Source organism: Vipera berus (assembly GCF_964194415.1).
Source record: "Vipera berus genome assembly, chromosome: 2".
Taxonomy (NCBI): Eukaryota; Metazoa; Chordata; class Lepidosauria; order Squamata; family Viperidae; genus Vipera; species Vipera berus.
Genome location: NC_138203.1, coordinates 68546022 through 68572104, shown reverse-complemented (window position 1 = coordinate 68572104; position 26083 = coordinate 68546022). Strand labels below are relative to the sequence as shown.

General features: G+C 38.6%; 1 protein-coding gene across 1 annotated transcript in view; it reads left to right on the top strand.

The window, feature by feature from the left end:
* Nucleotides 1-26083, top strand: part of PCSK5 (proprotein convertase subtilisin/kexin type 5) — a gene marked incomplete at both ends in the record, with an annotated part of 222828 nt that overhangs the window by 126905 nt on the left and 69840 nt on the right. The window contains 6 exons of the mRNA XM_081318873.1: nt 12195-12298; nt 17923-18040; nt 18869-19078; nt 20494-20630; nt 24879-25022; nt 25599-25701. Of these exons, the coding sequence (XP_081174999.1) occupies nt 12195-12298; nt 17923-18040; nt 18869-19078; nt 20494-20630; nt 24879-25022; nt 25599-25701 (816 nt within the window). The remainder of the gene's footprint in view (nt 1-12194; nt 12299-17922; nt 18041-18868; nt 19079-20493; nt 20631-24878; nt 25023-25598; nt 25702-26083) is intronic.

Here is a 26083-nt window from a genome sequence, read left to right as displayed (position 1 = left end):
ATGTCCATGAGGTCATGAAGAGTTGAAAGTAACTGAACAACAAAAACAACAAACATCTTTAGAGCTACAGCTACTGACGACAGAAACAGCTGTTTGGGCAATGGATCTTCTTCCCTCTCCTGTAGACCTGGCATTTCTCCCATAACAAAGTTCCTCCAAAAGAGTCTTGGAAGCCTTACAAAAATTAGGGGAAATATTTCACTAGTAATATTTTTTTTCAATAAAAGTGATATTACTGGATTTATTGAAAATATACATTTATATTATATGTGCAACCTGAAGGTAACCATGTTTAGTGAGGAATATCGTCTTATTTTCTGATAAGTCTACTTGTTGGAGGGTGCAATTGTAAGTCCAGTGAGGATTTATACATACATACATATATACATACATACATACATACATACATACATACATGTACAATAATCTTGAAAATGTGAGTCTCGGGTATATTCATATCTAAAACTAGAAACTAAAGACAAGGATCACCATTGGGAAACAACTTGTTTCTCCATCTGCTTCGTACCTAAGAATTTCCCTTCTGTGCTTGTTTTCCGTTTTTTCTGGGTACATTGGGATTTTTTTTAAAAAAAAATCTTCCACTGCTGAACAAATATATTTTTATTTTTTAATAATAGTTTGGGACCTATGAGAGGCTCAGAGGCATTCTTGCCTCTTTAGAGCATTGATGCAGGGAACTGCTATTGGTTTTGCTATCAGTATATTACCTTTCCATTTATTTGTTCTTTTTAATTAAAAGAATCTGAAAAAAAATTAGTTGGATGGCAAATAAAAAAAGCTTAGTACCAAGGAGGTATTAACAAAGACATTGGAGCTGACAATCAGATTGTAAAATAGAGAGGTGCCATATGTTTTCTGAAGTGGGAGATCAGAATCTGAAATACTTACCAGTAAGCCGACAAATTATTCCAGAATTTTATGTGCATTTGTTCTACTTCATTTATTGGATTTTAATGGGAAAGCAGTTCTATTAAAAAATGTCTTCAGTTTGTTACTTTCCAAATCCCTAACCAATTCGGTTTGTTTAGTCACTTATTAGAAAGCCCTTTTTCTAGAACTTCTGGTTGCAAACCAGTTATTCCCGAAGAATCAGGGATGAGATTATGATGGACATCAGCAGCCAGATGATGAATTCTGGCCAGCAAAGTCTCTCTGGAAAAAGAAGAGATCTTGAAATCATTCACCTGCACTCCAGACAACTGTTCCTCATGAGTAGACTGCAGGAACTGAAATTTTTGCAGTTAGTTGTGAACTAAGCAGCCAGAAGCCAAGGACTTTTAGCAAACCCACAACCTTCATGTAGTTTATATAGGTACAAAGTTCATAAGTCCCTCATTTCTTAAACATTTCTGATGTAATTAATTTACAGCCAAAGAGAGATTTTTCTGAATGACAGTATAAGGTTCCATTTGATAAGTTTTTTTCTGGTTTACAAAGGAATAGACAAAAAAAGATTTTTAAGATTTAAAAACCTTTAACCAAAACCTTAACAAGTCGATGAAAAAAATTTTAAAAATGGATTAATGGAACAGTTATTTTGAAAGATTATTTCTTCGATGACAGTATTTTTAAATAAACTAGAATTAAGAGAAACAAAGTGGACTTTTATAAAAAAAATGTTCTTTGTTTATTATTAAAGAGTATGACAGTTGGATTTTAAAACAAAAGATAAATATGAGCCAGACGGTGATGCTGATTGAAACTGCAGAGTGCTATTAGAGACAAATGTATTAAAGGAACAGGAAGATAAAATAGGAAAAAAGGGCTTTTCTTTCTTCATTGCCTTTTAAAACTTTTAATGCTGAATTATAACATCATAATGGCAATTGCCATAAAAATGCAAGAATGGAGAGAAGAATTCTTAAAGCAACCTGCAAAGAAAGGAATTGCATAAGATTTACTTCAAAAATTATTTGTGTAAATGACAATAAATTGGAATCACTTGATACTAAATTGACAGCTTTTGAAAAAGAATGAAAGATTGTAAAGATAAAAGAAGAGATGAAATAAATTAAGAAGATGGAAAGCTCTTCAAAACATATGTGAACATTGCAAGACTGAGTTTGAAATAGAATTGTGGACAAATGATGAACATGTAAGTGCTAAAATTGTGTAAACATTTATTGAAATTTGAAGCAGAATATAAGTGAAAGTGGACTGAAATTGTGATTATAATGTATAGATGGAACAGTGGGAAATATGCAGCTGAAAGGATTGAAATTTACATTATGTTATAATCTTAAAGAGAATTTTTTATAAAATTATGTATCAATAGTATGCGTCACCAGAGAAATTGTCCAGAAGTTAAAAAGGCACTTTAAATCTGTGTTGAAACTGTCAGCTGCAATATTTTATTATGTTTGATGGACATGTAAAAAAGCTAGAAATTTTTGGATTCTATTACATACAGTGATTCAAAGGACTTTAAATATGTGCAATTGAAACCAGAGGCTTTTCTTTTGGGATTGATGGTCAAACAGTTGGGGGAGGGGGGGAATTTAGACAGATGTAATTTTGTTTTTCTACATGATGACTACTGTGACAATGCAAAAATTGTATGCACAAAGATGGAAAGTTTTGGCACTAACTATAATCGAGGAATGGTTGGTTAATAAATTGCTGAGCTGGCCAATTGGCTTGATCAGAGAAAAGACAATATCTACATGTATTGCTAACTGGAAAAGCCTGATGGACGTTTTGTGTGAAACAGAAAAAAATGAATATATGATCTGTGGCAGGGGTCCCCAGTCCCCAGTCTGTGGAGCAGCACCAGGCTGCAGCATGCCAGAAACCAGGCAGTGCAAACAAGTGAAGTCTTGTCTGCAGGATGTAGGCAGCACACAAAACTACAACCCCTCCAGTCTGCAGAAAAACGTCTCTCCGCAGAACCAATCCCTGCTGCCCAAAAGGTTGAGGGCTGCTGATCTATGGTTTCAATGATTAGGCAGAACAGTTTATAGAAACAACAGAGTTATATTGTAACTATAGACTAAGAGGTAAATTTATAATTGTATTATAACTGCTATAAAGAACATTAATCAATTACTTTTTTGTATCTGTTTTCTTTCATTTCTATATTTCTTTTACTTTTTTCCTTTATTGCACTTTTATTTTTTTCCTTTGATCCTCTTCCTCTTCCTCCTCTCATTTTATACTAGTTTGTATTAGTTTCTATCTTCTTTAATACAATTATACAATAAGTCTTAGGATGAAACATAACTACAGGATTATAAATGCAAACTTAATTGAGTTAAAATTAAATCTTTAAAATGTGTATATAGCATGTAAAACAAAACATCTACACTTACAAAACATAATGCCAAGTAAGTAGTAAATATGATAAGCAACTGGAATTTTGCCATTAATTCCAGTAGAAAAGTGCATTTACTAATGATAATTATACACTAATTAGTAGTTCTAATTTTTGCAGTGTAATAAATTATGTTTTATTTTTCCTCTTCAAATTTACTTTTGGAAAAGAAGAGAAACTATGATTCCTATGTAGAAGATAGATTGGCAACCACTTGGCTGGGCAGGGGCAGGGGCTGTCAATGCAAATCTAATAGAAGGCCTCTGATTACTTTTTTATCAAAATTTTTTATAGGGTTAGGGAGAGGGGTGGGAGATAGGGGTTGTCTGGCTATGGGGGGTGGCCAATCAACCATGGCTCAGGCCAGACTTGGGTCTGACCGCACGGGGGGAGAACGGGGTGTCGTTGTCGCCGGGGCTCATGAGCGGGTCGTGGGATTATCAATTCCCACAACGGGGAATGGCAGCAGGCGGATAGACAGGGGGCCGTATCGCTACCGGAAGGGCCGTCTCCGCTACTTGCAAGCGGTGAGGCGCTCCGACCCTCTGCTTCTTCCCCGAGGTCCCGGGAGCGAGGATGTGCAGCCTCCTGAGCTCCGGCTGGTGTACCTGAATGCCAGGTCCGTGGTTAACAAAGCTCCCCTCGTCAGGGATTTAGTTGAGGGTGAGCATGCGGACCTGGCCTGCATCACGGAGACTTGGTTGGGCCCAGAGGGTGGGGTCCCTTTGGTTGACCTCTGCCCACCAGGCTTCCGGGTGCTACACCGGCCACGAGCTCATGGTAGGGGTGGGGGAGTGGCGGTCACTATTAGGGAGACCTTATGTCCGCGGGAGACCACCGTTTCTCAGATAGTTGGGTGTGAGTCTCTCTTTGTGAGATTTGGTTCTGGGGCGCAGTTGGGCTTGCTGCTGGTGTACATTTCGCCTAGTCGGCAGCCCTGCCCGAGCTGCTCGATATCCTCTCGGGGTTGGTGGTTGAGTTTCCCAAACTTATAGTTTTGGGAGACTTCAATCTACCATCCCTGGGAGGTTCATCTGAGCTAGCTCGGGAGTTCATGGCTTCCATGACGGCCATGGACCTGACGCAAGTAATTTCTGAACCAACTCATGAGGGAGGCCACACCCTTGACCTGATTTTTTTATCTAGACGGTGGTTGGATGATCTTGGTGGGGGCTCTCCATTTATTATGCCCCTGTCATGGACCGATCATCATCTCCTGCGGCTGGTCTTCCGTTTTGCCACCCCCCGCCGTGGGGGTACGGAGCCAATTAGATGGTACCGCCCCAGACGCTTAATGGATCCTGATAGATTCCAAGCGGCGCTGGGGTCCCCACCTGCCTCCATTGCTCACAGCTCGGCGGATGCCTTAGTGGAAGCCTGGGAAAGGGCAGCCACTGAGGCACTTGACCGGGTTGTACCCTTGCGGCCCCTGACCCGGCGCAGATCCCAGCGAGCTCCATGGTTCTCCGCGGAGCTCCGGGAGATGAAGCGTCGGAAACGGGGCCTAGAGAGCTGTTGGAGGTCTAGCCGATCCAAACCCGACCGGTTGCGGTTAAGAACCTATATTAGGTCTTATCTCGCAGCGATGAGGGTGGCGAGGTGTAATTACTTCTCCACCCTCATCGCGTCCGCAGATAATCGCCCGGCCGCCCTGTTTAGGGTGACTCGCTCACTTCTTAATCAGGAGGTGAGGGAGGATCCCTTGCAGGGTCGTGCCGAGGAATTTAGTCAACATCTGTCGGATAAAATCGCTCGGATTCGGACCGGTTTGGACTCCAACTGGGCAGAGTCTGGCGATCAGGACACGGGCGGTCTTGTCAATGTTACCTGGGAAGAGTTTGATTCTGTGACCCCTGATGAAGTGGACAGGATTATGGGGAGGCTGAGCTCCTCCACATGTTTGTTGGACCCGTGCCCTTCCTGGCTGGTTTATGCAGCTAGGGAGAGGACACGAGGCTGGCTCCAGGCGGTTATATCTGCTTCCTTGAGTGAGGGTTATTTCCCCACTGTCTTGAAGGAGGCGGTGGTGAGACCTCTCCTCAAGAAGCCTGTCTTGGACCCAGCTGTATTGAACAACTTTCGTCCAGTCTCCAACCTTCGCTTTCTTGCGAAGGTTGTCGAGAATGTGGTGGCGCATCAGCTCCCTCTGGTCCTGGATGAAGCGGATTATTTGGACCCCTACCAATCGGGTTTCAGGCCCGGGTACAGCACGGAGACGGCATTGGTCGCTCTGGTGAATGATCTCTGGAGGGCTCGGGACAGGGGATATTCCTCTGTCCTAGTCCTATTAGACCTCTCGGCGGCTTTCGATACCATCGACCATGGTATCTTGCTGCGGCGTCTCAGGGGATTGGGAGTGGGAGGCACAGTTCTTCAGTGGTTCTCCTCCTATCTCCTGGGACGCTCGCAGTCGGTGTTGGCAGGGGGGCAGAGATCGGCCCCTAGGTCTCTCGTTTGTGGAGTTCCTCAGGGGTCGGTTCTCTCGCCTCTCCTGTTCAACATCTACATGAAACTGCTGGGTGAGATCATTCGTGGTTTTGGAGTTGGGTATCATCAATATGCCGATGATACCCAACTTTTCTTTTTGACCCCAAACCACCCCAGTGATGCCCTCGCTGTGATGTCCCGTTGCCTGGAGGTGGTTCGGGTCTGGATGGGGAGGAACAGACTTCAACTCAACCCTGACAAGACTGAGTGGCTGTACATTCCGGCATCCCGGGACATTCAAAATGTTCCATCTCTTTCTATGGGGGGTGAGCTCTTACCCCCCGTGGATAGGGCTCACAACTTGGGAGTCCTCCTAGATTCACGGCTTACCCTGGAAGATCATATAGTGGCCGTGACTAGGGGGGCTTTCACCCAGGTTCGCCTGGTGCGCCAGTTGCGGCCCTATCTGGACCGGGATGCCCTGTGTACGGTCACTCATGCGCTCGTGACCTCTCGCCTTGACTACTGTAACACTCTCTACATGGGGCTTCCCTTGAAGACCACTCGGAGGCTCCAACTGGTACAGAATGCGGCCGCGAGAGTTGTCTTGGGAGTTTCCCGGTACTCCCATGTTACACCTTTGCTCCGCGAGCTGCATTGGCTACCAGTTGTCTTCTGGGTGAGGTTCAAGGTCTTGGTTATGATCTTTAAGTCCTTACATGGCATGGGTCCGGGTTACCTCAGGGACCACCTGCTGCCGGCGTCAACTTCCCTCCGCCCAGTACGTGCCCACAGAGAGGGCCTCCTCAGGGTGCCTCCGGTCAGGGAATGCCGACTGGTGGCCCCCAGGGGGAGGGCCTTCTCTGTGGGCGCTCCGGCTTTATGGAACCAACTGCCGGTGGAGCTCCGGATGACATCAGACCTCCGAACCTTCCGTCGCGGCCTGAAGACCCACTTATTTGAATTAGCTGGTCTGGCCTGATGGGGGATTATGGGTTTTTAAATTGCTGTTTTTAGTATTGTATTATTGTTTTTTAACTGGGCACTGGTTTAATTTCCTTTTAACTTTTGTATCGTTATTTATATATGCCCTGTGAACCGCCCTGAGTCCCTAGGGAGAAGGGCGGTATACAAATCAAATAAAACTAAACTAAACTAAACTAAACTTAATTTCATATTCAGGGATGCTATCCCTTTTCATTCTAAATTAAATTCTAATTTATCTGACTAGCATAGTCCGAACAATGGTAAGGTAGTCCTTTGTGGGTTCTTTTCTTATAAGCAGGTTGTTTTGCTTTTGAAATGTAGCCAATCTTTTACTTAGCATTGGGTACAGCCTTAAATACATTTTTCAGCCTTGGAAAGGTTTAGCAAAAGGGTAATAATTATCCTTTGGGAGATTCAAGCTGTCAATTAAAATTAATGAATCCTTACTTGGTGACTCACACAGATAAAAAATAAAAGCAATAAAACAGATTTTTACAAAGCAATTTTGATAAGTTTTTTCTTACTCTGCTTTAAACAAACAAGACTGAAATCAAGTACCAATATTAATCACTACATGGATGTCACCAGGCAGCTTTCTTTAAAACAGTACAGAAATAATTTGCCACTACCTTCAGTAGATAAGAGAAATTACATCGAAGCCCTGAGAAAGGTGAGAGCTTTGACTCTGGTATGATTCTGTATGGCTGAAATTCCAACAGTGTTTACCATTACAGCTTATTTTTTCAAATAATCTTGTAATGCATATAAGTAGAGTTATGGGTAATTTTTTACGTTACATAAATAAATGTTATTTTGAGTTATATTCAAATATTGCAGAATTTAACTCCTTGAGGAATTTGGTTATATCTGGGGTGGGTAATACTTAGAGAATTGTATTGAGAGACTAGGAAAGTACTGCTCTTCTAGACATTAGGGACTAGATCAGGGGTGTCGAACTGCCAGCCCATGGGCCAGATGTATCATGCCAAAACCACGTCCACCCCAGCTCCAGCAATGGGGGGAAAAAGTTGCAGTACGGCATGACACATCATGCGACGTGGCAAGTTTGACACCCCTGGACTAGATTCAAGAAATTTATACTTTATAAAGGTATGAAAATACTATTAATATCAGTAGAAAAGACATGTCACCAGCTGGCTTTCATGTTAATTTAATATATGAACTCATGTACCTTTCTAAAGGTACAGAGTACAAAGTCTTCATAAGGCTGAACACATCTGTTTTGTATAATTAAACAAAACTCTTAATCTCTTAGCTATATCATTGGTTTACCAAACAATCTCTGCTAGATAAGTATTTTCCTTCATTAAGCAGGTGGCTGTGCAACCTGAATATATAAGTAGCTGAATTAAAGGAGAAAGAATTGGGAAATATACAGTATATCAAAGGAATTGTGCAGTAGAAGTTTTGTGCTAGGGCAAGCATAAATTTGATATACTGTACTTCTTTGCTGATTAAGTCTGAAGACCAAATTCAAGACTTTTGGTATTCATGTTGCTTGTTTACTGCAAGGATATATAAATTGACATTGCACAGATATATGTGCAACCATTGTAAAATTTCCCCTCATTATATTACACTTTTCACTTTTTCTTGTTTTTATTTCTCTATATGGTTTACCCTGTTAGAGAAGACCACTTCCTTATTATTTGATTTCAAACTGTTAAAAATATTACACTCTTATTTCTGTAACTGGAACCTTGAAAGCATTTGTACATGAGTAGGTATAAAACAGAATCAACAGATTACACTAGCAAGTACTGTATATGGGTGATGCTATGTAATTAAATCGATTTTAATTCCATCTTTATGAATTTCAATATACATTGGATTTTCTCCATTCATTCTATTTTTTCTTTGCTCAGTTTTAGTCCTAGAACACAAATGCACATGGCAAGCAGCAAAAGTATGTCTTGCAGCTTCAGAAGACGATTAAGAATATTCTTAGAACCTATTCACATAATAGAACATAATATTCTTAGAACAAATAGAACATAATACAGCATAATATGCTTAGAACAGTAAGAACATCATCAGTATCTAAGTTTAAATATGCTTGGGATAAACATGTCCCTCAACCAACAAAAAATAAAAATTAAATAAAAATGAATAAAATATAAAAATAACAAATAGATAAATAAAATTAAAATATCAGAAAATGTATTCGTATCAAGGCAGCAGTTTTGTATCTATATAGGAATATTTACAATTGTGGCTGGAATCAAGTCAAATAATTTTGCTTGAGAAACTAAATAAAAATGTGGTACTGCACTACAACCCTAGCCCTTTCTGATAGGAGAACATAATCTGGACATGAATTGTACCAACAGCTATTGATTAAATTATATTAACAGAGCACTATCATATAGGAAAGAATAACAGCAAGATGCTATTATACAAAAGCCTTGTTTATACTGAGTAAATAAGCAATAATGGGATATGAAAGAAATTTTAAGCTTGTAGCTTCAAATATGAAATTAACAGCGATTTTGGATTACTCTGGGACACAAATTTATTTATTCAAAAGAATGGACATAAACATTTTGTCTAAAAGTAGAGAAGTCCTTACACCAATTATGCATCACCAATTTCTGATTTTGCTGGCATTATCTACCAAGACTTTACCCCATGTCTATCACTTGTTGTTTTGCCAACAAAGGTCGATTGATTCTGCCATATGTGTAGTGCCTAGCCTATATGCAGGCCAACCCTGAATTATCTGTCTATGTAGAAAATTTGTCCTGGCCTCTAACAAGATGAGTCATAAATTGTTTGGGGTGATCTTGTTTGCTGCTGGTTGCTAGGAGGGGTAATTCTTTACAAGTACAGGCATATGCGCACACATAGGCCACAAAAGCTTACGCCTTCGCTCTGTTGTTGATACGATTTTATAATTGTGAGGTATCATTTACCTTGGAGATCCTGTAACTGTTGTTTTTAACTGTTGGTTTTTTAGTCTTTGTATACTATCCAGAGACAATGAGATAGGCAGGCATATAAATTTAAATAAATAAAATATGGGGAGATGCTCATTTCCTAAATCTAGCAAACTTTGTAATCTCTACCAGCATAAGGATCAGAATCAGGATCGGAAATCTTCCCAGTGCTTTTTTTCTCTCCAAGAAGATCTCTTGATCTTCATCTATGCTGTAACATCCTGTCCTTGCAAGCCAAGCATGAAATAATCATTATAAGCACAACCTACAAGGAGATTTTATTTTAATGTTTTTTCTCATTGTAGCCAAAGTTGCTAGAGCATAGGTATGAACATAACCAGCACACTCTATCTGCAGTTTAGTATAGAGGTGATGCAGTCTCTAATAAAGGAGAATATTTATAGCTCAGGGTTGAAATGAGGGGTCCTTAGTGCTCTCTGAGCTTGTTTTCTTGCAGCCATTTCATTACCCAAACAAGGTAACATTATCAGTGCTAGTAAGGACTCCTGATGATGTTACCTAATTTGGCTAATGAAACGTCTGCAAAAAAACAAGCAAGCTCAGAGACCATCAAGGACTCCTAGTGCACTCTCTTTCCAAGTGTCATGGCAAGGACCTAGCCATATTGACAGGCAGCCTCACTTCAAAGTGAGACTATACATTACAGAAGCTGTTGTTTAAATATCACATAATAATTAACTATTATTATAGCGGTGGTGAGACCCCTTCTCAAGAAGCCTGCCCTGGATCCAGCTATTTTGAATAACTATCGTCCGGTCTCCAACCTTCGCTTTCTAGCAAAGGTTGTTGAGAGTGTGGTGGTGCATCAGCTTCCCCTGTTCCTGGAGGAAACTGATTATCTTGACTCATACCAATCGGGTTTCAGGCCCGGGTACAGCACGGAGACGGCATTGGTCGCGCTGATGAATGATCTCTGGCGGGCTCGGGACAGGGGTTGTTCCTCTGTCCTAGTCCTATTAGATCTCTCAGTGGCTTTTGATACCATCGACCATGGTATCCTACTGTGACGTCTCAGGGGGTTGGGAGTGGGGGGCACTGTTTTACGGTGGTTCTCCTACCTCTTGGGCCGTTCGCAGTCGGTGTTGACGGGAGGGCAGAGGTCCGTCCCTAGGTCTCTTGTTTGTGGAGTTCCTCAGGGGTCGGTCCTCTCTCCCCTCCTGTTCAATATCTATATGAAGCCGCTGGGTGAGTTCATTCATGGTTTTGGGGTGGGGTATCATCAGTACGCTGATGATACCCAACTTTTTCTTTCTACCCCAAACCAACTTAGTGATGCCCTCGCTGTGATGTCCCGTTGCCTGGAGGCGGTTCGGGTTTGGATGGGGAGGAACAGGCTCCGACTCAATCCTGCCAAGACTGAGTGGCTGTGCGTACAGGCATCTCGAGTGGATCATTCTATTCCACCTTTAATGATGGGGGGTGAGGTGTTATCCCCGTCGATAGGGCTCGCAACTTGGGTGTCCTCCTGGATTCGCGGCTCAGTTTTGAAGATCATATAGGAGCCATGACCAGGGGGGCTTTTGCCCAGGTTCGCCTGGTGCGCCAGTTGCGGCCCTATCTGGACCAAGATGCCTTGCGCACAGTCACTCATGTGCTCGTGACCTCCCGGTTAGACTACTGTAACACTCTCTACATGGGGCTGCCCTTGAGGACCACTCGGAGGCTTCAACTGGTGCAGAATGCAGCCGTGCGAGTTGTGATGGGGGCTCCCCAATATTCCCATGTAACACCTCTACTCCATGAGCTGCATTGGCTTCCGGTTGCCCTCCGGGTGAGATTCAAGGTGCTGGTGATGACCTATAAAGCCCTAAATGGCTTGGGTCCGGGATATCTGAGGGAACACCTGCTGCCGGCATCAAGTTCCCTTCGTCCTGTGCGCTCCCACAGGGAGGGCCTTCTCAGGGTGCCGTCGGCAAAGGATTGCCGGAGGGCGACACCCAGGGGGAGGGCCTTCTCTGTGGGCGCGCCTGCCCTTTGGAACCAGCTACCCGTAGAGCTCAGGACTGCCCCAGATTTTCATTCGTTCCGCCGGGACCTGAAGACCTGGCTCTTTGAGCTTTCCGGCCAGGACTCAGAACTTTTAATTTTTAACCTATTGTAATTGGGGGTTTTAATTAGAGTTAAGGGTTTTAGATTCAATCAAGGATAATTTAATTTATTTTAATTTGTTATTAACTTTTGTATTGTTATATTGTCTTAATTGCCTTGTGAACCGCCCTGGGTCCTACGGGAGAAGGGCGGTATATAAGTTTAAATAATAAATAAATAATAAATAAATTTTTTCATGCAAATGAAATAGTTTTGTTTGTTAAAATTTTGCCTTCAAAATATTAATTATGAAAAAGGACTAATTTAACCCATAATTTATTCTTGCTCTGAATATTTCTGACATGTTTCTGTCTTTTAGATAACCACCTCCATGTCTATACTTTTCTCCCTTTAGAAAATCACATTTTATTGTCTTTTTCTAGTCGTTTACTAACATGGAGGGATATTCAACATATTATTGTAAGGACTTCACGGGCTGGACATCTAATTGCCAATGACTGGAAAACCAATGCAGCTGGTTACAAGGGTAAGTTTTCATTTCATAGTCAACATTTCAGGCCTTATTCAATAAAGTCCTTACTATTTCTTTATTTCTAAATTTCCCTTTATTTTTAAGTCCAAGTGTTTTCCTACCAGGTATAATTTATGCAGCTTCTTTTTATTTACACTAATAAAGTAAATGAGGTCACAAGATCAAGACTTATGCCTCTTGTATATAGCTGTGTTTTAGGTAAAATAAGGAATCCTCATTACAAAGAAAATATTATTCTTGAAAGTAAAATGATTCTCAGCTATCTCTTATATGGGTTGATTGGAACAATCTGTTATAAATATTCATAAATAAATAATATAAATTTAATCAGTATGCATCTCTAAGAGTAGCATATTACAATGTGCATATTGATATTATATGATAAAATTCACTATTAAAAATTGTGTACTTAAATGTATATATTGGGAATAGTACTAACAAAAATATACTTATTAAGGAATGCATTTTTGGAAAATATGTTTCTAACAACTCTTTCACATAAATCAGTTGTTTTAAATAGTGAGACATTTGAATCTTATACATACGCATTAAATGAATGATATTGATTTCAAATTAATATTTATAAGAAAAAGATTCATGACATACAGAGTATACATGCAGATGCCTACTCAGGTCATAACAACAAATTCTACGCCATAATTTTCAGTTGGATGTTTAATTTTTTTTATCTTTTATGTTGTTCTTACCTATTATAAAATTTACTATATTTTGTGTGAAAACATAAATTGAAAAATGATTCATATTGTATGTTAATGTTTTATTATTTAATTATTAAATTTATATTCCACCTTTTCTCAAGGAGTGTACTAGCTATCAAATATTTCCTACCGCACTGTCAAAATAACAACAGTATATGCTGGGTATTATTCTAAATGCCACAATAATTGTAGAAAATATTGTTAAAATAATTGAATTCTAGTTTATTATTTATGCAGCTTCATTTATTTGCTACTTTTCTCTGAGAGCATTTTACGTTTCTGTTTTATGTGTTCAACTTATGGAAATCAAACATGAGATAGCATGAAAAATTGATAAATATCACTGGAATATGGTTGAGAAATATTATTGTTCCATATTGCTGGAATGTTATCCATTGTATGAATATAACAAAACACCTAGGAGGTGTGTCCATTAAATTAATATTTTAAAAATGTTATCTTATTTTCTGTCATGATTATAGTTATTCATAAAATCTATCCCACTGCATTTTGTAGCAGTTGCAGGTTAGTATTCCATACAGTGCAATATATGTATGTAGTTATTCACTACCTCATACTAAATTATAAAAAGAACAAAGGAACAAAATTATTCCTATTCACAATGGAACTGAAGCATCAACTTTAACCTAATTAAAATGAATAGTTTTAAGTCAATTATTTTGGCAATGTAAGCTGAGCAAGTGGTTTCAATAAAACTATAACTCCCTTTCAACCTCTTGTTAGTTTTGGATGAAGCAAAAGCAAATGATTTAGCTTAAATAGCAATCTCCAATGTTTAATTTGATGTGGAGAGTATATACGTGCGCACCGTATATTGCTTCTGGCAAAAATGGAACTGTATTTTACTATTGCACGTGGCATTATTTAGTGTAATATTTCACTATTGTCCCCAGTTGCAGCCAAAAATAATAATTAAAAACCTGTTTTTCATAGAATAAATTACAATGATCAGACTGAATCCCTTTGGAAATGTACTATAATTTTATTTTGGCTGGAACATATTTCTTCAATGACAGTATCGTAATAAGGTGTATGAGGAAAACAAGCCAAGCAGTTTTCTAAAGCTAGCCTTGGCTGCAATCTTATCCTACACACATTTAGCCATTTACTGGCTTAAGCTATAATGTTATCCTACACGCTTTTATCAAATAAACTGCACTGTTCAAAAACAGCATAGAGGACAATGAGATTCATTTATTTTTCCTCCACAAGACATAAACAAACAGCCGAATGGCAGGGTTGTGAGGATATTACTTTAGAAATAAAAAATCATAGAGGACAAAACAGGTAAATGTTATAAATTTCTTGCTCAAACATTACTGAAAACTGGTACTCAAACATGGGTTAGCGTGTTGTTTCCTTGAACTGCTTGACTTGTTTGTTTGGCAATCCCAGGTTTAAGAAACTTTCATTACTGTAGAGTTTAAATCATCAGGTTTGTTTTTTTTTTTAAAAATAGATATGTATTCATTGATCCCCAGAGGGATGTTAAAATAAATTGGTTAGACTAGTGAAGTGTTTTGGCCTAGACTTACCCACAGATTTGAGGAATGGACATTAAATGCAACTACCTAGCAAACCATGTTTGTTTAATAGCTTTTAACTAAATGTATGCCAGGTTGCTCAAAGTCAAGCTGATTTGAAAAACTTTTGTTCCTGCTAATCTACTGATTGGCTATCCAGCATGGTAAAAGATAATTATACTACTGCTGAAACTTTCATAGGTAAATGAAACAATTTAAGGGAATGAATGAATGAATGAATGAATGAATGAATGAATGAATGAATGAATGAAAACTGAATCTCCCAGCCTTCAAGTTCCATATCTGGATTAGAACCAATGGTTCTTATTCTCACTGAGTACTTACCTGTAACATACACTGTAGTTTGTGATATTTAATATAAATATAGAAATTTGTATTCATATACTAATTCTAATAATACATTATTTATGAAGAACTATTCTTCTAGAACACAGGTCTGCAACCTGCGGCTCCGGAGCCGCATGCGGCTCTTTCAGCTGTCTCTTGCGGCTCCCAGTCCTCTGCCATGTGCAGTCCAAAAAAAAAAGCGGGACTAAAAAATTTCAACCAATCAATTCAAATATGCAGGGTAGGTGCATATCTCGCCTTGGCTCCACTCTTCAGTCAAACCCTGTTCTGCGCATGCGCGCATGTACGTGCATGTGCACACACATTTTTTGCGGCTCCCAGTTTTTCCTTTTGTGAGGCAACCGGTTCCGAGTGGCTCTTTCACTGTTTCAGGTTGCTGACCCCTGTTCTAGAATATTCTTTATCAGTTCACTGCAATATTTGGTAAGAGGAGGAGGAGGAGGATACTTTGTGCCATAATCATTGAAAGACATTTACAGAAGAAAAGGAACCTGAAAAGAATCTTAAGAGCAAGCAGGAAGTTCTTCCAATCTCAAAGTGATGACAGTAGGGACAGATCTGTTTTATAAAAATCAAGTATAAAAGGTAAAGGTTCCCCCGCACGTGCGTGCTAGTCGTTTCCGACTCTAGGGGCCGGTGCTCATCTCCGTTTCAAAGCCGAAGAGCCAGCGCTTGTCCGAGGACGTCTCCGTGGTCATGTGGCCGGCATGACTAGACGCCAAAGGCGCACGGAACGCTGTTACCTTCCCACCGTAGCAGTCCCTATTTTTCTACTTGCATTTTTACGTGCTTTCGAACTGCTAGGTTGGCAGAAGCTGGGACGAGTAACAGGCGCTCACTCTGCTACCCGGCACTCGGGATTCGACCCGCCAAACTGCCGACCTTCCGATCGACAAGCTCAGCGTCCTAACCCACTGAGCCACCGCGTCCCTTAAAATCAAGTATAAAAAGTGGTAAAACAATTGGATCCAATCCCAACACCTTTTCACCAAAATTCCAATCCCAGCTGTGATCTTAAGCTGAGGATTACTTGTATATAAATAGGGAGCAAACCTTATACTCAGTAGCACCAAAGATGTTACCTAAGCAGGTAATGAAATATTATGTAAGCCAGGTGTGGCAAGCCTAATCGCAATGCAGGCCATATGGTGACGTATTGGGAGTTTTTTGCCTTTGCGGAGCCAGTGTGGGTGTGGCCTGCATAACCAAATGCAGCCCGCGGGCCGCCAATTTGACATGCCTGAGGTAAACCAATAACCAACTCAGCACCAAGAATCCCCCCAAAAAACTGTTTCAGATCACAATATATTGCATTATTTTTGGAAATCAACAAATTTTAATTTGTTTTCTTTTTTAGTAGAATGCACATGGGAAGTAATGCATGTCAATTAATAAATAAATATATGCAGGAGTTTGAGGATAATTGCTTCAAAAAAAATAAGAGAAAATTGTATCTTTTTTAAAAAAATTATGACAGAATTGGATAATACTTTACCAATAATGATTCCTTTTAATGAGGCAAACTTTGCTGGGATTCACATGAAAAGGTTAACAATTTTTGTACATATTATTCATGTGCAAGAACAGCTTTTTCAGTCTAGGACACAGGCATTTCCAAAAACAGTATGCTCCAGAGTTATGTTTTTCAGGCAGAAAAATGGCATAAAAGTCATTTCTAAGACATGACATAATATCTTCAAGAGGTTCTAGAATTGGTTAATATCAGTTAAAATAACCCTCACAGCTTTAATTTACACATACATAAAAGGATAACTTTACAGTGTGAGATTGAATGGATGATTTTTTTTCCCTCTGTAATGTTTTCTCAAAATTGTTATTATTTACTCTGTGAAAATGATTGGCTTGTCTTGATTCTTGAAGCTGCTTAGCCCCCAATCCATTTGATCAGAAACTTTAAAGTACAAAGCATTTCAGACAGCCATCCATCAGCTGTCTGGAACATTTCCATATGGAAACTTTAATAACTGCTCAACATGATACTTCTTGAATTGAATTAAGGAGGGATTATATTTAAATGTATATATGTGTGCATTTTTAAAAAATGGCAGGATACATCTGATTCCTACTCATTATTCATCACCAAAACCAGTTTGAAACATTAAGAGTACTGTCATTCATGGCAAATTAAACTAGACATTATAATATTGAGTAATAATCTTTTCTCAAGAATGAAAAAATGAAATTTTTAAAAAGTGACCATGTGAATAGACTTTGGCTATTTTTTGGAGTAATACAAAGATCTTGCTTTTTAAAAAATAATGTGTATTTCTCTAAATAATCCATCAAATTTACAGATATCAGTCCTCAAAGTACTGGCAATTTATTTCCGTAACATGGAGAGCAGTCATAATTCTTAAAACCTATAGTGCAAATTGTTAATAGAGTATTCCTTTAAGCCCATAATTTACCCTGCTGAGTCTGCATTATGATATTTATATATCATTGATTAATAATGGTTTTCAAAGACATAACTCATATCTGTTATTTAATGCTTTGAAAAACTGTTAGCTGGATTTGCTAAATTATCTGTCATTGGATAAAGCCAACAAGACAAAGCTCAGGGCTGTTGGGAATTATAAATTTAACCAACAAAACTCAAGATGTATTTGTTAAAGCATGGGATACATTAAAACATATATGCATTGCTTCCAAGAATTATTTCCCAGCACCTTTTTTCATTTTTCATTTGTCTCATTTCCTACAGCTTTCTCCATATTCCACTAAACTGATACTGATGTCTTTCACTATCTTTGTCCAGACTGCAAAATAACATGGAGAAACCTACATTAATAATTAATATTATCAGACCAATTATTGCAGCTCTAACTGGCAGTTTAAGAAGACAGGATACATGTGATACGAAACGATGTATTTTTGAGGAAAAGGGATTAAATGAAGTATAAATGTGTTGTATGAAAATGAAAATAACTACTTTGAGAATATAATAATATTTTATGCTTTGTAGTTAGCCACTTATATGGATTTGGATTGATGGATGCTGAAGCTATGGTGGTAGAAGCAGAAAAGTGGACAACAGTCCCTCCACAGCATGTCTGTGTTGAGAACACAGATCGACAAATCAAGTAATATTTATTAAAGATATTGATCAAAAATATTTACCCAGACTGTGAACGGTGGCTAATTTTTTTTACATGAATGTTTTTATAAGCTAGTTGTTAAACAGGATCTTCTTCTTTACTCTTTTGTTGAAAAAAAAGCCTAATGCAAATTATGCTCAATAAGAGTTTCTGCATGCTGTTTGTTTATGCTCCATGCATGCTCAGTCTATGCACACTCAGACAATGTGAGGGAGCCTTTGAATTACCTGTGCCCACCTTTCAAGGGGATAACAATTAACTCTTCAGATAATAGGTTCAGGAGCTTCAGTAGATTCACCAAGCACCTCTTCAAATAGTTCTCACAGCTATGCACAAAAAGAGAGAGGGAAAAAAATACGTATGGCCACAGTTGAGCCCAAAATTTCCATTGCTAAGCAAGGCAGTTGTCAAGTGAGTTGTGCCCCATTTTGCAAACTTTTTTTGCCACAGTTGTTAAGTGAATCAATGAATTTTTTTTAAGCAAATTTAGCTTTCCCCAATTGACTTTGCTTGTCATAATCCAGCTGGGAAGGTTACAGATGGTGATCACATGATCCTAGGTTAGCGCAACAATTGTAAATACATGCCAGTTGCCAAGCGCCCAAATTTTGGTCATGTGACCCTGGGGATGCTGCAACAGTTTTAAGCATGAAAATTGTTCGTGAGTCATTTTTTTCAGTGCCATGATAACTTCAAATAGACACTAAATGAATGGCTGTAGGTTGAGGACAAGCTGTACTTCACAGATGTTTTAGATATGATAAATTTACCATATTTGCTAGATATTGAATTTGGCTTGTATTTTTCAAATAGAACAATACGACCAGATAATATTCGTAATGGGCCAGATAATGGCGTCCGTTCAATATACAAAGCCACAGGATGTGCAGACAATGCCAATCACCATGTAATATATCTGGAACATGTGGTGGTACGAATCACTATCACACATCCTCGGAGAGGTGATCTGGCAATTTATTTAACTTCTCCTTCTGGAACAAGATCTCAGCTATTGGCTAACAGGTACCTAACCTTTACTTTTATGGAAGTTCACTTTCCAAATTGTGTGTGCTTAAAAAATGTATGAACTTTTTAAAAAGGTAAATTGAGGAACCACTCTGAGAAAATGAACACATCAAGTGGAAATCTTAAATTTTGTTATGAACATTAGCAGAGGCAAGAATAACTATACAGTAATCTTCTGCAATAGCTTTTGTCAGATACTGGGAATGATCATTGCAAATTACAAAAGAGTAGAATAAGAATAGTACTTCAAGAAAACAGTTGAAGGAAGAAATAAATCTTAATGCAGGGGTGTCAAACTGCCGGCCCACAGGCCGGTTGCATCATATGGAGGCCATGCCCACCCCAGGTCCGGCAGTGCAAAAAAAGTCACGTCACAACATGTCAAGTGATGCAGCAAGTTTGACACCCATGTCTTAATGAATCTTATCACTGTTCTTCCTAAAAGGGGATGGTGCCAAGCCAAAATATAGTCTGGCCTTGTCTGTATTTAATCCTGACATGACTCTTAATTGCATTTGTAATACTTTTTGTCTTGAATTTTTGTCTTGATGCTCACAAAAGAATATTTCATTCTGGAGTATATTCTGGTCATAAGAGGACTGGGGGGAAAAAGCCTTGTTAAAGAAGATAATCATACTAGTTGATCCCTGAACATGTTATATCTTGAAAGTATGCCTGGAATATAGCCCTATGTATATAATCTAATTGCTATCAGGTTCAAGAATTATGTTAAGCAATTTTGGTTGTTATTAGAAATATACAGAAGACTTTCTCTTATCTATTCCTTTATTTAAATGCTCTTTGGATTAAAAGTGGGCTATTATGTAAGTAGATGATACTTCCAATTGAGCAAAGTGACTCTCCTCTCTTTTGTTTATTGATTCTTTTCTCCTCCTGAATCCCTCTATGGAATATGCTATTCTAGAGAGCCCCCAAATAGATACAAGAGTACTTTGGACTGTCCCAAGTTTGGAACTGAATGGTTTGCCAACATATTGGCAATGATAGCTAAGAGTTAAATTCACTTTCTTATTTCACAATTATGACACAGGTAGGTTAGATATATTAAAATAAAATCATGTCAGATCACCTGAATAATGTCACTTTAGTTCACAAATTTCTAAACTTTTTAAATGTTTGTGCTTTATTATTTTAGATTTAATAACAATAGTTGTATAATTTGACCATTTAAATGAGCATTTTTCCTTATAAAAGTAGGGTCATAGCTAGTGGTTCCAAAATACAGCATTACTTCCAGAATCCTTAAGAAGAATCCCTATATTCTTTCTTTGTAGATATTGGAACCTGACACAAATCCATATAGATTATAATCAATTACACCAAATGCAATTTTTAATGAATATATTTTCATGTTGTATTTATACATACATTGCTGTGGTTTTCTTTAAAAGGTTATTTGACCATTCTATGGAAGGTTTTAAAAACTGGGAGTTCATGACGACTCACTGCTGGGGTGAAAAAGCAACTGGTGACTGGATTTTAGAAATCTACGATACTCCATCTCAACTAAGAAATGTAAAGACTCCAGGTATGAACACATTTTTCTGCTGGTTACTTACTTTACCTTTTATATATTTAATATAGTATAGCGTAGTGTAGTTGCTGAGTTGATTTATAAAGATAAAATATTGTTTAGACTCAAAAAAGTGAAAAGTCTTTTGCTATATATCAGGGGTGTCAAACTTGCAATGTCACGTGACATGTCGTGACGTATCATGACTTTTTTGCCATTGCCAGCAATAGGGTGGGCATGGTTTTGCTATGATGCATCCAGCCCATGGGCCGGCAGTTTGACACCCGTACTATATATCAAAGTCTCCCAGCATCAATAGCTAGGGAACCCTGATATTAATCATCAAATGGCTTTTGCAAACTTAGCCATGACATCTACTGGGAAGATTGGGTGATAATTCCAGCTGTGGAGATGACAGGGAAAGTATTAACTTCCAATTTTGATACCATAAAGTGTTTTTTTTTCAAATGTTGTCTACCACAGAGATTTAACTCACAACACTTCAACTAAAGCAGGTGTGTCAAACTAGTGGCCCACGGGGCGGATGCGTCATGCACAGGCCATGCCCCCCCCAGCTCCACAAAGGCAAAAAACATCACGATATGTCATGCTATGTCACGTGATGCAATCAAGTTTGACACCCATGAACTAGAAGATTCTGAGTCCCTTATAAAGCAGCTTCATATTTCTGTGCTTCTATGATGTAATAATGTTAGATAACTCAGCTAATTAGTTCAGCTGTAGTATAATTGAAATCACTGTACCTCGCCTTCTACAACAGGGGTGTCAAACTGCCAGCCCGTGAGCCAGTTTCATCATTGCCGGCAATGCAAAAAGAGTCGCAATACATCACGTGACGTGGCGAGTTTGACACCCGTGTTCTAGAACCTTATGGCAAATGCAAGCTTTAGGGTATTGAAACTCTTTCTCTCAATAGCTCAAAGAAAACCTCCGGGTGAGGTTCAAGGTCTTGGTTATGATCTTTAAGTCCTTACATGGCATGGGTCCGGGTTACCTCAGGGACCACCTGCTGCCGGCGTCAACTCCCCTCCGCCCTGTGCGTTCCCACAGAGAGGGCCTCCTCAGGGTGCCTCCGGTAAGGGAATGCCGACTGGTGGCCCCCAGGGGGAGAGCCTTCTCTGTGGGCGCTCCGGCACTATGGAATCAACTGCCGGTGGAGCTCCGGATGACATCAGACCTCCGAACCTTCCGTCGCGGCCTGAAGACCCACTTATTCGAATTAGCTGGTCTGGCCTGAAGGGGGAATATGGGCTTTTAAAATTGTTGTTTTATTATTGTATTATTGTTTTATTTGGGCTTTGGTTTAATCTTATTTTAACTTTTGTATCGTAATTTATATATGCCCTGTGAACCGCCCTGAGTCCCTAGGGAGAAGGGCGGTATATAAATTAAATAAAACTAAACTAAAACTAAAATGATGGTAAGATTTTTTTTGTCAGTCCCTCTCTTCTCTTCAGCATCAGAGGACGGTAATAAGAAAACCCTGGAGATGTTTTGATTTTCCATCTCTTCCTTTTGGGTGCTGTAGAGAAAAAGACTTTTGAAGGATGCGGGAGCTAAATAAATTTTGGCTGGGCTGTAATTTTCACTTCTTGATCTCAGCATTTCACATTAGCAAAAGTGAACACATCAAATGGTTTCTGAGGATTAGAGAGCAAAAAAAAGGGGATGTGGGAATTCTCTTAGTAGCCTTATGTATAAGTAAGCATTATCCTGTCAGTTGCTTATAATATACGTTATTCATGCAATCATATGCAGCACAATTCATTTATTCATCTAGAATATTTGTATAGCTTTGTATCTTTAATACAAGTACATGGGCAGCTCACAAACCACAAAATTACCATTAAAAACTCTGTGACAACCCAGTGGTTTCATGAGATATTAAATAGGAATGGAATGCTTTAAACAATCACAAATTCCTTTTGAAATTGCTATAGGTCCATATTATTTGCCACTAGTATTTTTTAATTTAAAGAGAGATTGGTAGAACAAAAGGTTGTGCATTCAGGATTTGAAATATGTGGGAATGACCTTGGGAAACATGAGGAAGAGACATAGACTAGAGTCTAGACCAGGGGTAGGCAACCTCGGCTCTTTTATGACTCATGGACTTCAACTCCCAGAATTCCTGAGTCAGCTGACTCAGGAATTCTGGGAGTTGAAGTCCATGAGTCATAAAACAGCCGAGGTTCCCTACCCCTGGTCTAGACAATGGTCATGTAAAAGTTATCTCAATCTACAGAAAGAAAAAGGATGTGAGAAAGTTCTCAAAAGGGAACTTCCCTACTTTTCTAGAAAGTAAAGTAAAGCAAGGGAGAATGGTTTTCAGACTTGCAAGTTTCTGTTATTGCAACCTTGCAATAATGACAGTGCCAATACTCATGGTTTATTCTTGTCAGTACTAGCTGTTGTCTACCTCAAAGGGCTGACAGGATTGTCCTGCTACAGCTATTTTGTGCAGACATAGATATTAGTAGGAGTGAATATTTGGTTATCAACTATTTACTGAACTGATATTATGCTATTGGTTGTAATATTGATTGGCTGCACAAGTATTCCTGGTGCTAAAAATATAGATAGAAATTTCTTTTTCTCATGCCCAAAATTACAGCATACACCAATAATTTTACTTTCTGAATCATCTCATTTTTGCTGCAAATTCTTTTAGTTAAAATATTTTCTTTAAATGGTAGGGATCCAATTCACACATATACATTCATCATTTGTTCTGGTACAAACTGCTGTTTGTTCTGCAGTTCATCATTTGCAAATGAATGTTTTGTTTGCTTTGAACAGCATTATAACTGAGGAAATATGAAACTTTGCCTGTAGTAGAATAATATGTTTTAATCACGTGAATTCCCACACAACAATGCAGTAGCATAGTTGTATGAATGACTGTGCCTTTGGTACAATTTTCTCATATTTTATCATCTCTCACTCATTACACTAAAGAAAACTCTACCTGGAAATTATGATTAATAATCATTTGTGGAGTGAGCAAAAGCAGCAATATAATTCAAATGTGTTGCATATTCTCATATGCCACATTAGGGGCTGGAGAACCTTTGCTTATCTTGAAAAGGCTAAACAGATTGAATCTAATAAGTACTTGGATAGGAGATTGCCAGGACTGAGTAAGCAAAACAAAAAATAAAACCAAAGAATAAAGCAATAACAAACCATTCCTTAATATTGCCATGAAAACTATATAAAGTGTCTATATAATCACCAGGAGTTGATATCAACTTAAGGAAACCTTGATCTTTTATATATGCCCATCTTTCTACTTCCATATACAAACAATAAAAATAATTTTAAATAAGCTATTCGAATGTGTGATATTTTGTTAAAATGTTTTATTTATTACAGTATTTCAAAACTCATTTTCCTGTCTTCCTCCTAAATACTAAAATTGCAAATTCATATTGGTAGGTTTGTACAGATGCAAGATAATGTTTTGTATCAATAAGTGTTTTAAGCATGTTCGTGCACATTTATAAAACTCTCTGTGTCCCAAAGAAGAACTGGCCCCCAATGGTGAACGAATTGAAGCTCTTTAACCTGTGCAATCAGGTTAGTTATTAAAGTTGAGGAACAAGGAAGGGGTGCTAATGGGAATCTAGCCCGCCTGTGCTTATGGGCCCATAGTAAGTGCCTCCCTTGCTTTATATTTACAACAATATTAACCACTCCATGCAGAATAATGAAACATTATAGTCGGGGTCTTCAAATTGGCCTTTTTATGACTTGTGGACTTCAACTCCCAGAATTCCTTAGCCAGGCACACTGTCTGAGGAATTCTGGGAGCTGAAGTCCACAAGTCATAAAAGGGCCAAGTTTGAAGACCCCTGCATTATAGGCTTAACGTCTAAAAAGATACAGAAAAGATGAATGAGAGGAAAGAGATAAATAGCAAACACAGCTGCAGTGAATCCTTTGTGGGGAGAGCCAGATGATCCTGCCAGAACAGTTGATCCTGCTGCACTTCCTCACAGGGCAGTTCATCTCAATAGGTTCTATGAAGAGGGAGGAAGAGCTCCCACAGTTGCAACAGTGAGTAGTAGAGTGTTTCTTCTCTTCTCTTCTTCACTGGGCAGTTCATCCCTCGTGTCCTGAGCCAGATAGTTTCAACAGCAACAGGTAAAGGCAACAGTTCTTTGAAATATGCTACCATAAATATTGAAGAGAATACGTTTCCTCATGGAATTTCATGTGTTCCCAAAATGATTCATCTAGGCAAATTGAAAGAATGGTCCTTAGTACTTTATGGGACGTCCATCCAGCCTTACTCTCCAAGAAATGATTTTTTAAAAGGCGATCGAGTACGCATGAGTGCATTGGAAGACCCTACAGAAGATTATGGAGTAGATGACTATTCAGGTAACATTAATTATTATATTTAAAATAATACAACCATTAATATAGCCAGCTTTTTTTTCTTGCTGTTTATCCATTTCTTCAACCAAGCCAGAAAAGCAGTCTGCGCTGGCTCTTCGGCTTTGAAACGGAGATGAGCACCGGCCCCTAGAGTCGGAAACGACTAGCATGCATGTGCGGGGGAACCTTTACCTTTACCTTTTAGAAACTTTAAATTCTACTCAATATTTTTTTATTATAACTTATGTTCTTGTAGATATTTTGAATATTTGCACTTAATAGCTACTATGAAGAATATTTTTCAAGCCACTTTATATTTTCTTTCTTTTCCATTTTTCTTTAACTTTCTTGTACTTTGCTTTTTACTTTATCTTCTTTCTATTGGTTTGTGTTAGCTTTTACCTTATTCTTTAAACATTTTAATAAAAATCATATATATAATTCTATTCAGCATTTTCAGTTTTTAGTTTTTTTAACTTTCAAATTAGTTGTGTGATGAAACCCAAGTTATCTGTTACGACATGAAGTAATTTCTTTAAGGCAATAAAAATACAAGGATTCTTTGGTCTTTTTTCAAAGGTCCATGCAATGCTGAATGCAGTAAGATTGGATGTGGTGGACCAGGGCCAGACCATTGCAATGACTGTCTACACTATTACTATAAATCTAAAAACAATACACGGTATGAAACAGTTATTACTTCTCACACAATATACATGCAATAAGCCAGTCTGAAACTAGTTAGAATTCCTATTTAGAAAAAATTTTATTAGATCATACCAAGATGGCTTCATTTTCAGTGTTATCTCATTTAGCATAGTATAAAACATTTTATATCAGCCGATTATAGATAGTCCTCGTTTAGCAATCTTAATTGAGACTGGCAAACTGGTTGGGGAAGTAAAGTGGTTGCTAAGTGAATCAGTGACTGCACCAGTGCTTTTTTTGTTAAAGAAAAAGGTGCCGGAACTCACACATGTCATACAACCCGCCTTGCCTACCCTACAAGGTTCCATCCAAAAAAGGTGCCGGAACTCCATTCTGAGCGTTCTATGAGAAAAAAA